This window comes from Lynx canadensis, chromosome D1, assembly GCF_007474595.2.
Source record: "Lynx canadensis isolate LIC74 chromosome D1, mLynCan4.pri.v2, whole genome shotgun sequence".
Classification (NCBI taxonomy): domain Eukaryota; kingdom Metazoa; phylum Chordata; class Mammalia; order Carnivora; family Felidae; genus Lynx; species Lynx canadensis.
The window spans coordinates 100,775,796-100,791,286 of record NC_044312.2 but is presented as its reverse complement, the minus strand read 5'-3'; the positions used below and the strand labels follow the sequence as shown (position 1 = coordinate 100,791,286).

Genomic DNA, 15,491 nt, shown 5'->3' with positions numbered 1-15,491 from the left:
ATACTGTCCTAGGCCAGTAGGCAATTCAGCTGAGTACCAACTGCTTATATACACAAGCCATTACACAGCTCTGTAATTAGAAAGGAACATTTTTAAGTCTGTTACAAAACAAGAGAAGTTCTGATGAAATGCTGCCTTTTTTCTGATACTCTTTGAAATGGTTGAAAGAGCATCAAATTTGGATTTAGAAAAAGGCAGAGCTGCATACTAGCTCTGTCTGACATTGGGCTGGCTATTTAATGTTTTTGAACTTCATTTTCCTTCATCTGTAAAATAGGAATAATCATAATAATACCTGCTTGCAGAGGTGTTGTGCCACATGAGAGATATGAGGTCTTAAAAGTAATAAAATATAAAAATGTAAAAGATCATGAAAGAAATAACATCTTTGTAGTGGGTCATTTATTTTCTGAAATTGCATTGCTGTTTAATAACATTCTAATGGCATTTTTTACTTCTGTATTCCTTACTGTGTAGATGACAGGGTTTAACATGGGAGTAATAAGAGTAAAGAATAGTGTTAGGACTTTATCCATGGGAAAAGTAGCTACTGATCTCAGATACATAAAAATACAGGGCACGAAGAACAAAACAACAACTGTGATGTGGGAGCCACAGGTAGAGAGGGCCTTTTTCCTCCCTGCAGAGCTGTGAGTCTTCAGGGAGCACAGGATGACCACATAGGATACCAATAACATCACAAAGGTGATCACAGAAATTACTCCACCATTGGCAACAACCAAGAGGCCGACAAGGAAAGTGTCAGTACAGGCAAGTTGTAACAGGGGGAAAATGTCACACATGAAGTGATCCATGACGTTGGGACCACAGAATGGGAGCCAGAAAGTAACTAGAATCTGTCCAATGGAGTGGAGAAAACCCACTGCCCAACACACCCCCACAAAGAGGCGACATGTGTGGTGGTTCATGATGGTCACGTAGTGCAGGGGTCTACAGATGGCCACATAGCGGTCATAGGCCATGACCACAAGGAGGACAATCTCTGAAGCTCCTAAGAAATGTTCTACAAAGAGCTGTGTCATGCAGCCACTGAAAGAAACCGATTTTGAATCAGAGAGCAGATCAGCTAACATTTTAGGGACTATGGAGGAGGAATAGCATGCATCTATCAAAGACAAGAATGCCAGGAAGAAATACATTGGGGAGTCCAAAGTCTGGCTGCAGATTATAGTGACCACAATGAGCAGGTTGCCTGTGACAGTGACAATGTAGATGATAAGTAACACCAAAAATAGAATTCTCTGCATCTGAGGATTCTGGGTAAGTCCTATTAGAATGAATTCGGTCACATTCATCCTGTCTTCTTTCATTTCAAAGCTGATGATGAATTCAAGAGTGGAGAATTAACCTGTAAAGACAGTATTTTCAAAGACAAGGTGATGAGAACTCTATATGTGGGGTTTTTAGGTAAGTCCAAAGCATTTTAATAGCATAAGCTATTTTTTCATGGTGTGCCAGAGAAAAGAAACTTGCTTTTTCTATTTTATAAAAAGAGCAAATTTTTGAAGTGAATTCAACCTCTTACAAGGATGCAAAAATCTTTGTTCCACACCTGAAAAACTGGTCACTGGGTCTTTGCTAGAGGACATCCAGGCACACGAAGGTCACCATATAATAAGCCTGATTGCTTTCTCAGCCAGTAAGAAATGTTAAAAAACTCATTAAATATTTTTAAAAAGCTGTACAACTGTTGGTTTGGTTCCACACATGGTTGATGCAAGATTAAGTCTAATTCACCTTCTTTTGCATTTAAAAACCCTTTAAATAAGTGGCAGAGGAGTAAACCTGCCTGCTTGTTCACCCCTTTATTTGTTCACTTGGTTCAGTGTCGGGCTTATTGTGGTGTCCAATAAATATGAAATGAATAAATAAGTTGGAAGACTCTTTACTTATTTCTTCTGTGTTTTCTTTTTTTCCAGTTAACTCCAAAAAATGAAAGTGTTTACTACCTTACTAAGGAAAAAATAATGCAGTACATGGTGGGAATGCAAACTAGATGTAGTCTTTCCACCCCTTCAGATCCACTCTCAATGTGCCCACCCTGGGCAGCTGCTTTCCCTGGTCTCTTTCAACCAGGTCTCTTACCTTCTGACCTATAGGTGGTACCAGCTGAATGTAAAGCAGGTGAGAAGAAAAGGATGTCAGGGTATGCATTGTTCGATTGACAGTGGTCTGTCAACCACTGGGTGACTCACTGAAGCAGAACTCTTTGGAATGGACCCTCTGGGTTCCTGTGATCACTCCCCCTGCCCCCTGCCCTTGCTCTCTCAAGTCTAATTGTGGTAATGGCTTTTTCATCCCTTATTGGTTTCCCTTAACCCTACCTATATCTTGATAAATAAACATAATTAAACTATTTTTAATCTCTCATTTTAAGTATGCTATCTCAGGACTCCAATGGATGCAGGAAATTTGTGCTCTTTCCTTTGTAAAAAAAAAATAAAAATAAATGAGAAAATCATTTTCCCTTTATATGAATTTGTTTTATTTATAAGATCTGTACTTCTTTTCATGTATAGCTGCTAAATTAAATTAACTTTTGTCAGAACAAACTGAGGGTTGATGGGGGGTGGGAGGAAGGGAGGGTAGGTGATAGGTATTGAGGAGAGCACATGTTGGAATGAGCACTGGGTGTTGTATGGAAACCAATTTAACAATAAATTTCATTTTTATAAATAAATAAATAAATAAATAAATAAATAAATAAATAAATAAAAGTTTGGTAGAATTCCCCTGGAAAGACAAAATATATACATATATTGTATAAGGCAGAAATGTAGCATAAAGATTATTGGGCATCTTCAGTGAAAGTTTGTGTTATCTGCAGCACTCTCTTTGGGATTATATAGGATTTATGCTTTTTACTGCCTTGAATTATTTTATAACTCATAACATTTATAAAACTGATAATAATGCTAATAACTCTGGCCCATAGAAATGCAAATGTTGTTTGGTGAAAGGTTGATTGACTTCCCTGGCCATTATAAATAAAGTCAGTTCTGCATTTATTTGTAGATGAATTACACATCCCTGATTGAATAATGTAAGGGTAATATTTGGATTCTTCTTTTGGGTGATTATAATCTTACCAGTTCTCTCATAAATTAATGATTAAATAAAATCTTTTTCATGTGTTCATTTTGTGTAAGAGTCATGGTTTCACTTTCTAAAAAATTCTCTTGCTTTTTGATCTGAGAATAGGGACCATTATATTTAGGAGCGATAAGCTAAAAGACTCATAAAAATCCAGATATTCTTAACCTCTGTGTTATTTCACCATGGGTTTTTCTGTTTTATTTTGTTTGAGGATCTCCTTCTATTTAATCAATTTGTAAAAGTCTTCTTTAAAACTTGCTTTGAAGAGGGGCACCTGGGTGGCTCAGTCAGTCAGTTAAGCGTCTGACTTCAGCTCAGGTCGTGATCTCACAGTTCATGAGTTTGGGCCCCGTGTAGGCCTCTGTGCTGACAGCTCAGAGCCCAGAGCCTGCTTCAGATTCTGTGTCTCCCTCTCTCTCTGCCCCTCCCCCGCTCACAGTCTCTCTCTCTCTCTCTCTCTCTCTCTCTCTGTCTCTCTCAAAAATAAATAAGCACTAATTTTTTTAAAAAACTTGCTTTGAAGACAAATGGAATCAAAATACATTATTAAATTATTTTTTATTAACCTCCTAATTCTATTCCCACCCAGACTTTGCTATTGTAAGTACCCTTATCAACCACAACGAAACCAAGCTGCAGAACAAATTACATCAATTTGGCCCTGGTGTGTGTGTGTGTGTGTGTGTGTGTGTATAGGGGAAGGATTACACAATGAAATATAATTTTATGGTCTATTGAATCATTCATGTATAAGTTCGTTTCAAAATACTAACACTCTCGGAAGTGAAGCTTTAACAGTAAAAATAAAAGATAAAATTTCCTCTTTCGTGAAGCTTATATTCTAGTAAGTAGAGAGAGAAAATAGCAAATAAAAAAAAGAACTATACATTATGTCAAGTTACAATAATTGCTATGAGAAAAATAAAGCAGGGTAAATGATACATGGTCCCTGTTTATGATTTTCTCCAAGGCAGTCAGAGAAGGCTTCTTTCGGAAGGGATTGCATAAGCCAAACTTGAACGAATGGGGAAGGACCTGCAATGATACCCAAGGAGAGAAGTTTCCATATAGAGAGACCAGCAAGTGAAAAGTCCCTGAGGAGGGAGCATGGTTGATACTGTTGATCAAAGGAGGTAGTGTAACAGGATAGGAATGAAGACTGGCTGATGACAGATCTTGTATGGCCTTGCAGATCATTGTAAGAGGATTATTCTGACTCAGAATGGGTCAGAGAAGAACAAGAGAAGACTCGTTGGGAGGTTATTACAACCATCCAGCTAAAAAGCAATGATGGTTTGGACCAGTATGGTAATAGTAGAGGTGAATATATTATGAAGGTAGATACAATAGAATTTGTGGATGGCCTTAACATAGACGTAAAGAGAGAAAAGAGTAAAAATTACTCCAAAAATTTTTGGACAACAACATCTAAAGACAGTGTTGTCATTTACTGAGACAATTTCATGTCTAGAAGCCACTACTAACACAGTCAATGATTTCCTGACTGTTTATCAAGTACCAGACACATTTAATCATTAATTCAACAATGAAGTCAGACACTGCTATCATCCTCATTTAACAGATGAAATATTTAAGATGTAGAAAGGGCAAGGAAGCTGTTCAATGTAAGTCAAAGGGTTGTGACGCTGAAATAAACAAGCAAAGGTAATTCCATAAAATGCATTTAACCCCTGAAACTCTTCACTATTTACTGTAAAATGAACACACTTGGCTCAAAGGATATCTGTGAGAGCAGAACAGCTACTATCCCAGTAACTGGCATAAAGGAGATACAAAGGATGATGCTGGACTACGACTATTAATATTATAGTGTTCTTTCTATGAGGCCATATCTATAACACCTAAAGCAATGAATTACTCAAAAAGAATAAGAGTGGTTGTCAGTCATTTATCTGTATGGTTTTTAACCACCTAGCACGAGTCCTTTTCTCTTCTTTACCAAAGTGATTGCTTGTAAGCTATTTCACACATGCACTCCACAGTAGATTTATTAGTTAGTCTTGGCCTTCAGCGGATAAAGACAGTGTTTGTTACACATGATTATAGTTTTAAAATGAATGTCAAAAATAATATTTCAACAGAAATAGATTTCTTGCAAGTGTTATTCACTGATACTCTCCCCTTCAAATTCATTTTTCCTACCTTTTTTGCTCAGCATCCTCCCTGCCCCACAAAATAAAAAAGATCTCTATCTATCCACTACTCTCCATTCCTTTTTCATGTCTCCAGATTTCATTTCCCTAGACTGATCTTTTAACCTGTAATGGTGTATACTCAAGCAAATATTTCTCCCCTTAAAATCCCAGAAAGCACTGCTTCAGTGCCTTCTGAAAAAGGACTAGTGAGAATAATGTAGTAGAGGCATAGCTACCAAGAAGGCCAAGGAATGTGCATCAATGCTGCAGGTGAAAATATGAAAACTAGGATGCCTATACTGTAAGAGCCTAACCAGGCTCCTTTTTTTCAGCCCCCAGATTGAAAAATAAAGGCCTAGGGGCACCTGGGTGGCTCAGTCGGTTGAGCATCAGACTTCGGCTCAAGTCATGATCTCACAGCTTGTGGGTTCAAGCCCCACGTCCGGCTCTGTGCTGACAGCTCAGAGCCTGGAGCCTACTTCGGATTCTGTGTCTCCCCCCCCCCGCCCCCGCATCTCCCCTGCTGGCGCTCTCTCTCTCTCAGAAATCAATAAACATTAAAAAAAAAAGAAAGAAAAAGATAGGCCTATTAACAGGTGTTATCACTATAGATGAGAAAAGGAAGCAATTTTTTTCTGTTTAAGTCTGTGTGAGCCAAAGACAGAGAATCCAGTCTTTAAAAACTCCAATGTTTTATCTTTTGCAAACATGGTTGTTTGGGTCTTTGGCTTACCTTTGTAATTATATCATCTAAAAATTGTAGAGAATTAATAGAGAAGCTATCAAATAAGATATAGTTGTGGTATTGTCACAGCTAGATCAAATCCATTTTTTAGTTTTATGAAAATCAGTCCCTTATTTCTCAGAACCCATGATTCATTCATTCATCCATTAATTCATTGGTTTACTGTCCAAACTTTCACTGATTTACATGTTAATTCAGTAACTATATATATATCTAGCCCCTAATATGTGCAAAGGGGCTGGAAGGGACTACAAAGAGAGATGCAGACAGGGGCCTTCTCTGAAAGAACTCCTCATCTATGATATGGACAGTCAATATTCTAAGGAAAAAGAGGGAAAATGTTAAAAGTATCAGAGATACACACTTCAAAGTGTGTGACGTGCCCCATAACCAAGTGTGAATGCCCAGGAAGATGGAGCATTGGATCACACCTCCTGACTAGTACACTGAGTTAGGCTCTTTAACATTTTGCTCTGAAGATTAAGTGGATACTTAAAGTAGGGAATAGAATTCCAAATGCTTACTCTTGAAAGAACCACTTCAGTTTCCCATCACTTCAGGAAGCAAGGGACTGCTATTTCTTGCATAAAGAGATTAAAGGGGTGCCTGGGTGGCTCAGTCAGTTAAGCGTCTGAATCTTGAATTCAGCTCAGGTCATGATCTCACAGTCTGTGGGTTCAAGCCCCACATGGGGCTCTGCACTGACAGTGCGGAGTCTGCTCAGGATCCTTGCTCTCCCTCCCTCTCTGCCACTCCCCCACCTCAAAATAAATGAATAAACATTTAAAAAAGAGAGAGATTAAAAATTTGGAAGCAGTGAGGCTCCAGTTATCTGCTACACTTTATCAAATACGATCATCTCAACTCTCAGAGAGAAAGCCTTTGCCCTGATTGCTTTCAAATGTGATACCAGAAACGACATCTTCAACCAATAGCCATGATGTTTTCACTAGCCTCTCCTATATAATAACACATAGGAAACAACCAAGGGTGTCCCTCCCAGCAGTGTTCTCCCTCATTAAGAGCCAAACTACATACGAGTCAAGAAAGGAAAGGTCTGCTACACAATCAATTAATAAAAGCTAAAAGTCATTTCAGTGCGTTTAAATAAGGCACCCCTTTTTGCTTTCAGGAATTAAAGAAACATTTCTCCAAAATCTTTTAATTCATAGAAAAAGTCTCAGTTACTATATTGTTAAATGTTATGCTTGTGCTGGAAAAGTATAGGGATAACTATGAAAAATTATGCATGAAAAATACAGAAAGTAAACAAAGCAAAAACAGTATTATTTTATAGGTTTTTTGTAATGCTGAAACTAACATTTTTTTCATTTTTCACCTCTCTGTATTTTATATTTTTTTAGCATGATTATATGTTACTCTACTTTTAGAAAAGACTTTTTAAATAAATTTTAGTACCATTTTGAATGTTCCAATAGCTCTTTCTCACCTCCTTTTTTATTTTTGTGGTGGCAGAAATATTACAGTTCTGAGATAATTAAGGACTAAAGAATTAAGCTTACTTTCCTCTTAAGAGTGTGAATTATTTGGTAATTATAAAGTTCTGCGTGAAAGTTAACCATTATTATTACAAGTAATGATCAAAAATTAGTATTGACTGTTTCACATATGCTATACATTATGCAAAAAAAAAATGTAAAATACCTCACTGAATATTTTTTAGAAAGAGCGATATGTAGTTGAAAGGTTCTTCCTTCTATTTTACAGATAGGAAAATTGAGACATGGAGAAGGAAAACCTTGTGTTCCAGGATATATAGTTAGTGAGGGACAGACCTAAAGATATAATTCAAGTCTGTCTGGCCTCAAGTCTTGATCTTGACCTTGGCCCCACATTACCTCCCATGTAAAATCTTACCAAGGTACTTAGCATGAATCTTCTTTAATATTCATCTTTCAACAAAGGCTTTAAGAAGAGACTGTTTCTCATCCTAGGTTGTGGAGACCTTAACAAATAGATTCAAAACACACTTGAGAATTTGAAATACGTCAACTTCTTCCTCTGAGAATTGTCCATCTCCTCTCTTTGGAGAATTTAGAATTATCATTACTTATATATTTTGTCTGGTCAGTTAATAACATATGGTCTCTGTCCATTTCTAATTTGACCTAAATTTGCTATTAAAAGGTAGTATCATACATCAAGCATTTACTGTTTACAATCCTCTCTCATATTTAATTTCAAAATAACCCTAGAAGATGAGTACATTACTCCGAACTTATAGATGGAAAACCTAACATTTAGAATAATTTCTTTCATTTTTCCAGGATGGTGTAACTAGTAAGCAGTAGAACCAAAAGTCAGTTTCTGCTATTTCAGTTCCACAGCGTTATCTACCTGATTTACGAGCTCTCCAAAATCAAAAGTCCCAAAAAGTGTTGTACCATTTTTGACTGTAAGAAGAATACTAGTCTTGGGTTTGATAGTCTACTATGGGAGTTTCCCAAAAAGTCAAGTACATGGAGGCCAGAATTTGGTTAATCAATCATTAATCATAGACATTGGGAATTGAATGAATTATTGAAGAGTATCTAATTCATTCTTTTTATTTTTCATATGAAGAAACTGAGGCCCAGGGAAGGAAAGAAACATTCCTGAAATTACACATTCAGATGGTGACGAGGAAAAAATTTAAGTCTGATGGTGACAAATTAAGGGTACAAATTTAGGTTTCTTATATCCCAACCTACTTATCTTTTTCCCGCATGGAATAGCTGATATTTTCACTTGCTAAAGGATAATTCAAACAAAAGACATTGTTTTGCTTGCCTAATTTATTTCAGATTTATTTTAAGATTCCATTTTCCACACAGTTACCCTGTCTCTCCATTTTATTCCAAGCCGAACTAGTAAATTCAGTGGGAATGTGGTAAGACTCACTCCCTGAATAAATCAAATCTCTTTGGTAGCCCAAGGATATGGTAATTTTTTTTACTTACTGTTTTGAAAAGGAAGATTAGTTCTAAATACTTCTACTCAGCCTATCATTCCATGAAACTAAACACCAGAGATCAGGGACCCAAAATGGAAATGTATTCCTTAGAATATAAGTAGTCTAACTTTCTCCGCAGAACTGGCCCACTGTGATCGCTTTGGGCCAATATTCTTTAGCCTTCGGTCTGCTTTCTGACCACTGGCCCACAGTGGCATTCTGCCACCCAGGAATGAGCATTAGTTTGCAACATATTTATGGCATCTCCAGAAACGTTTGAGTATTTCTCTCTTTTCAGAGCATAGTTACCCTGCCAAATGATGTCAGATGCCTTAGAGAAAGGTTAGGATGAAGATATACACCCCCTATCTCTGGTGATATCACAGGGTATTTATTCAAGGATATGTGATGATTCCTTCATTCAAGAAGTTCTGGCTTAGGAAATTATTCTCATCTCAAGATTCGATGGAAGCTATTATCTTCCTGAACTGAATTTTGGTGATTCAGTTCAGGACTTTATTCACCAAATCTAGATTATTTATCATCATCATCATCATCACCACCGCCATCATCATATTAGTCTGCTTGGGCTGTCATGGCAAAATCCTGCAGACTGGGAGGCTTAAACAGACCTTGATATTCCCACAGTTCTGGAGGCTGGAAGTCCGATATCAAGGTGGCAACACGGTTGGCTTCCGGTGAGGCCTCTTTTCCGGGCTTGCAGATGGGCCACCTTCTCACACTGTCCTCACATGGCCTTTCTTCTGTGCACACGAGAGAGAGAGAGAACTCTAATGTCCCTTCCTCTCCTTATTAGGATACCAGTTGCATCAGATTAGGGCCCCACCCTTATGATCTCAAGGAGTACTAGTTCTTCCCGCCCTCACTGTTCAAGACTTGCAAGCCTAGTACAAGGCATGTGAGTGAAGAAGCTTTTCAGAATGACCTCAGGCTCAGCCAATTTCTGCCTGCAACCTCATGAGAGGCCCTGACCCAGAAATACCGCTGTGAACCACTCCCAAATTTCTGACCCACCAAAACCATCCGAAATGATAAAGTGATTGCTGGTATTTGGGGGCGATCTTTTAGACTTCGATACTATGTGAAACATTGCAGTAATTTAGACACTGTATTATTGTTCATGGATCAACAAATTGAACACTTTGGAAAGCTAAGAAATAGAAGAATAGATATATAGATATTTTCTATATGAAAGTGGAGGTGTTGCAGGGTAGTGGGAAATGCAATGGTTATTCAATAAATGTGCTGGGAGAAGTTAATCTACTATAAAAAGGAAAGTATATTCCCACCTCGCACCATACCTGAAAATTTATATCCTATATAGGTTAGAGATATAAATGTAAGAAGCAAAACTTTAAATTTTTTTGAAAGTTATATTTATCAAATCAGGACAGGGAAGGACTTTGAGAAGCATATGCACAGAACATTCATCCTGAGTCCGGTTTCTGCACCTCTGCACCACAGCAGAGGTGGTGAGACCTTGATCCCAACTTAGTTCATGCCAGGACCCCGGTGTCATCTCCTACAGTTCTGATAAATTTTTCCTATTTAATCCACTGTGTTGAATTTCTTTCTGAAGAAGAGATCTAGATTAATTTTTATTTACTTCATTGAATAATAAATGAACCTTCATGGCTGGCATTTATTCAATACATATAAAAGAAATGGGAGGGTTAATATTGCTAAGTACACTAACCAGATCGAATTACAAACTGAAAGAAGGATGAGGGCAAAAACAATACCAATATCATATCCAATCTGTGTTGTGAGTTGACTTCTCAACAAGGTAATGCATAATGCCAGAACCTTAAAAAATGGTCTTTGTATTACAGTAATAGACCTCCAAAACTTCTACAGAGCAATTGTAAACAGAGAAGACACCTTTGATTTACCACTTAAGTCAAGAACACAAAGTTTACAGAGAATCAGAAAGTCATTCATATGTAAACAAAACAATCTAGTCCCAAAATGTTTTACATTTATTGCCAATTTTTTAAAAAGGTACCCAGAGAGTATAATTTAATGTAGGCAACATTTGAGGCTCTATCGTAATATGAGTTGAGTCACTTATACATATATTGTAACTACTGGAAGAAGCCATTTGATCTTGATGTACAGAATGGGTTGAACAATTTAATTTTTCTGTCCAAAACTTAATTAGAATATACAAAATCAACCATATGCTACCACCACAGTATAAACCTAACAAAGTTCACTACTTATGGGTCTATCCTCAGCTGTGAACATGTGCTGTGAAATTAATTAATTTGACCAGGATATTTATTTTTGCTGTTAGGTGAAGCTGTTAGGTTTTATTTTTTAACAAGATGAATTTTTAATTTTAAATTTTCTACTAGATAATATTTTTACATACCATGGAGGTGCCATACCCCACAAACAAGAACTTGAAATAAAACCAAAAATTGTTTCCCACTAAAGAATCTTAACACAGTTTGATTACATATATCAGGGATTAAATTGACACAATTCTCTTGCTCTCTAAGGGATATAACATACCCCATTTAGATAAAGATTAATTTATAGACCTGTTTCAGAATAAATAGGCTAAATAATGCAAAGGAGATGATTTTTAAAATGTAATCACTGATAGTGAAAGGAGTCCTTGATTCTGTGAAAGAATGAATATCATGTTCTGCACGAGCAGTACAACCTTCCTCCAGCAAAGGTCAGATTTTTACTCCAAAGCTTCCTCATGGCATTTTTTATTTCTTTATTTCTCAGGGTATAGATTAAAGGGTTCAGCATGGGGGTTATGAATGTTAAAACCACAGTCATGAATTTATCAATAGGAAAGGTAGAATTAGCCCTTGCATACAGGAAGATACAGGGAACAAAGAATAAAATGACCACAGTTATATGGGATGCACAGGTGTAGAAGGCTTTGCGTTTCTCTTCCAAACCATGAGTCTTAAGAGAGCGTAATATGACTGCATAGGAAACTAGGAGAATGAAGAAGATGACAGTGCAAATGGCTCCTCCATTAGCTATCATAGAAATCCCAATGAGGGAGGTATTGGTGCAAGCAAGTTTCAATAAGGGATACATATCACACAAGAAGTTGTCAATGACATTGGGGCCACAGAAAGGGAGCTGATAAATAAAGAAGAATTGAACCGACGAGTGCAGAAAGCCTCCAGTCCAGGCCACCACCAGCATAAGAACACATACCCTCCTATTCATGATGATTAGATAATGAAGTGGTTTACAGATGGCTACATATCGGTCATAGGCCATCACCACCAGAAGAATGACTTCAGCACCAGCAAATAAGTGATCCAGAAAGACTTGAGTCATGCAAGCCTGGAAGGAAATAGTCTTCTTCTCATAGAGCAAGTCTACAATCATCTTGGGAGCAATGACAGTAGAATAGATAGCATCTATAAATGATAAATAAGCCAGGAAAAAGTACATGGGAGAACCCAGTGACGGACTGGCCATGATGGTCACCATGATAAGCAGATTGCCCACTATTGTCACAATATAGATGAGTAAGAATGGGACAAAGAGAACTTTTTGCCCCTCAGAGTCCTGTGTGAGCCCCAGGAGGACAAACTCTGTCACATTGTTTCTATTTTCCATACGTTCTTCTGAAGGCATTGAACTCAGGCCTCAGAGGCTGCAAACAAAATGGCCAAAATGAATTTGAGAGGATCACAAGCTGTATGTCAACAAACTAAGTGTTGACATAACATTGTTGACTCAACAATGTTTGCCCCAAAGGGTCTCACACAGGGTGACTTTCTAGAAAATGAGAGTTTAGAATCTCCACCTTGCATCAACTACAATGAGGAGACCAGTTTTCTGCCTAGGAGGTACATGTGAGTGGGCATATCTGTGACATGATCTACCAAACAAGAAAGAAGCTTTCTCTAGAAATTCACAAGGACTGCATTTTTTGACATTATATGTCATTTCTTTTTTTTTTCTTGAATTCTTTTTGGCCTTCTGAGATTCACCATGAAAACAATCTCATCTCTAATAGCTTACTTACAATGTAATACCTAGTACGTGGAGCATAAATTGATAACCTGACATTTAGATAACTGCTTTTCTGAGTTACTTCACTATGAGCTCCAAATACTGAAAAAATAAGTCACCTGAAGCAATGAAAGAACCAGACATAGCATAAGTGCCCTTTAAAATGTTTATAAGAGGCGCCTGGGTGGCTCAGTCGGTTGAGTGTCTAACTGTGGCTCAGGTTCATAGGTTCGAGCCGCTCACGGGGCTTTGTGCTGACAGCTCAGAGCCTAGAGCCTGTTTCGGATTCTGTGTCTCCTTCTCTCTCTGCCCTCCCCCCCACCGGCTCTCTCTCTCTCAAAAATAAACATAAAAAATTTTTAATAATAAAATAAAATGTTTATAAAATTTATTTTAGCTGAATTTTAAACATGTAAGAAACCAACTGAGATCAATACATTAAATTCTTCCCACCCAAGAAAGTACAATAAGAGCGACATGTTGTTTGAAAATACACACACACACACACACACACACACACACACACACAAACTGAGTGGACATTTACTACAACCTAGGTTATTGGGGAGAAAAATGGGTAGTACAAATTTAAGTACATGGGCACTACATAGATATTTTTCCTACTTTCCAAAACTGTTTAGAATTGATTATTGCTAACCATAGCTCAATTTAGAATGCCAACATAAAGATTTTAGGCAGAATCATGGTATAGTAGAAATAATTCTATACTAAAAATCTAAAAATGTTATTTGATTTTGCCCAGTCATCTTGGGAAAATCATGTTCCAACCCATGTTTCTATTGGAAAGGTTATAGTCTTTCCAGATTCCTGAGTTCCTGAATTCTTGTTATTGAAAACTTTATCTGGCATTTGACAGTAGACCATCTTTTTAATAATCAGGGTGAATTATCATGTGTTAAAGGTTATATGATTATTAAAGTAATGAGTAGATTAGACCAGCTGTTTTGTTCATTGTTAGTTCTTGATTATCTGAGTCTGTGTGGAATATAAGACATTCTTTCTCACTTGAGGAAAATGAATTATCCATTGGGCCTTTCAGATATGATCCACAACCAATTTTGCATGTATTGTGTACAACTTTTTTTGGCAGAATTATTTGAAATGTGCTCCATTATAATGTGTACATTTGTAGACCATCATTTGTTTTTAAAAAAATTTTTTTTCAACGTTTATTTATTTTTGGGACAGAGAGAGACAGAGCATGAACGGGGGAGGGGCAGAGAGAGAGGGAGACACAGAATTGGAAACAGGCTCCAGGCTCCGAGCCATCAGCCCAGAGCCTGACGCGGGGCTCGAACTCCCGGACCGCGAGATCGTGACCTGGCTGAAGTCGGACGCTTAACCGACTGCGCCACCCAGGCGCCCCTGTAGACCATCATTTGTGAAGGAAAGGAGATTATTTTATTCTTTCTGCTTCTAAGCAAGCCAATTTGTACTCAAAATCAGAGGGAGAATAAAAATGTAGAAGAGAGAAAATAAGAGAAAACATAAAAAGGCAGATAGCACTCAGCAAAGACCATAAGCTGAATGAAATATGCTTGCAAATTGATGAATTTTGATTTGGGTGGACTGAATGAACTGGAAGTAGAGGAATTTCAGATTTCCTGAGTTTTCAACCTGGAGTTAGACTGGAGGGTCCCCCAGCATCAGTACCAGGACTCACCCCTCAGACTTTTCATATTTCCAGAAAACCAGATTCTGAACTTTAAGATATATCCGAAGATATATCAGAAGAGACAAGCTGCCTAAAGGGGTTCCATCTTTGGGGCTTCCAGCAGTTCATTGCATACATACAAAATTAAATATCTTCACGCACAATTATGAAGCTATGTCTGCATTTATAATGACAAATACTCACAATTCATGGGGTTTGTCTGAGCATTCAAGAGACAGCTTCCAGTAGGAGGGTCCAACCCCTTGTCCTGTTGAGAACTTACAGCACTCATTTGTTTATAGTTGTGTTTTCTCCCAACATCTGTTAGATCTGCCAGGAGAGTGAACATAGACACATATCTTTTTAATAATGGTATCACTAGAATCCATATGTGTGCCTTATGCATTTTAAGGGATCAATGAATATTTGACTGTTTAAATGAGCTTATGAACATAATTATTACTCTAGACTATTGAAAAATGGTGATTTGACTCAGAATGATACAAAATTCTATACTTTACCTATACAATATTTTATTAAAAATAAATATATCTGCTTCCAACATTCGTTAGATACTTCAAATTTCTTACCACATTCAATGAGAACAAATAAATAATTAAGGAGTGCTCCAAAACCTTAAATCAATAACTGTCCCACAATGTGAATTAAAATAAGATAAATTAAGAAGATCTCCACTATGCCAAATTCCACAACATAAGGCAGAAGAAACAAACCACATATATGGCACGCGAGCTGTAAAATACTGGGAAACACTCTCAAATCAGCAAGCTATTGGAAATTATAGACTGAAATTTTGAGCTACAG

At 37.3% G+C, this 15,491-nt stretch overlaps 2 protein-coding genes across 2 annotated transcripts; both read right to left on the bottom strand.

The window, feature by feature from the left end:
* Positions 1-398: 398 nt before the first annotated feature.
* On the bottom strand, positions 399-1,331 carry LOC115525472 (olfactory receptor 4C46-like). The gene has a single exon (XM_030332681.1). The coding sequence runs from the start codon at positions 1,329-1,331 to the stop codon at positions 399-401; it is 933 nt and encodes a 310-aa protein (XP_030188541.1).
* Positions 1,332-11,638: 10,307 nt separating this feature from the next.
* LOC115525449 (olfactory receptor 4A15-like) lies at positions 11,639-12,601 on the bottom strand. The gene has a single exon (XM_030332651.2). The coding sequence runs from the start codon at positions 12,590-12,592 to the stop codon at positions 11,639-11,641; it is 954 nt and encodes a 317-aa protein (XP_030188511.1). The 5' UTR covers positions 12,593-12,601.
* Between the last annotated feature and the right edge of the window lie 2,890 nt (positions 12,602-15,491).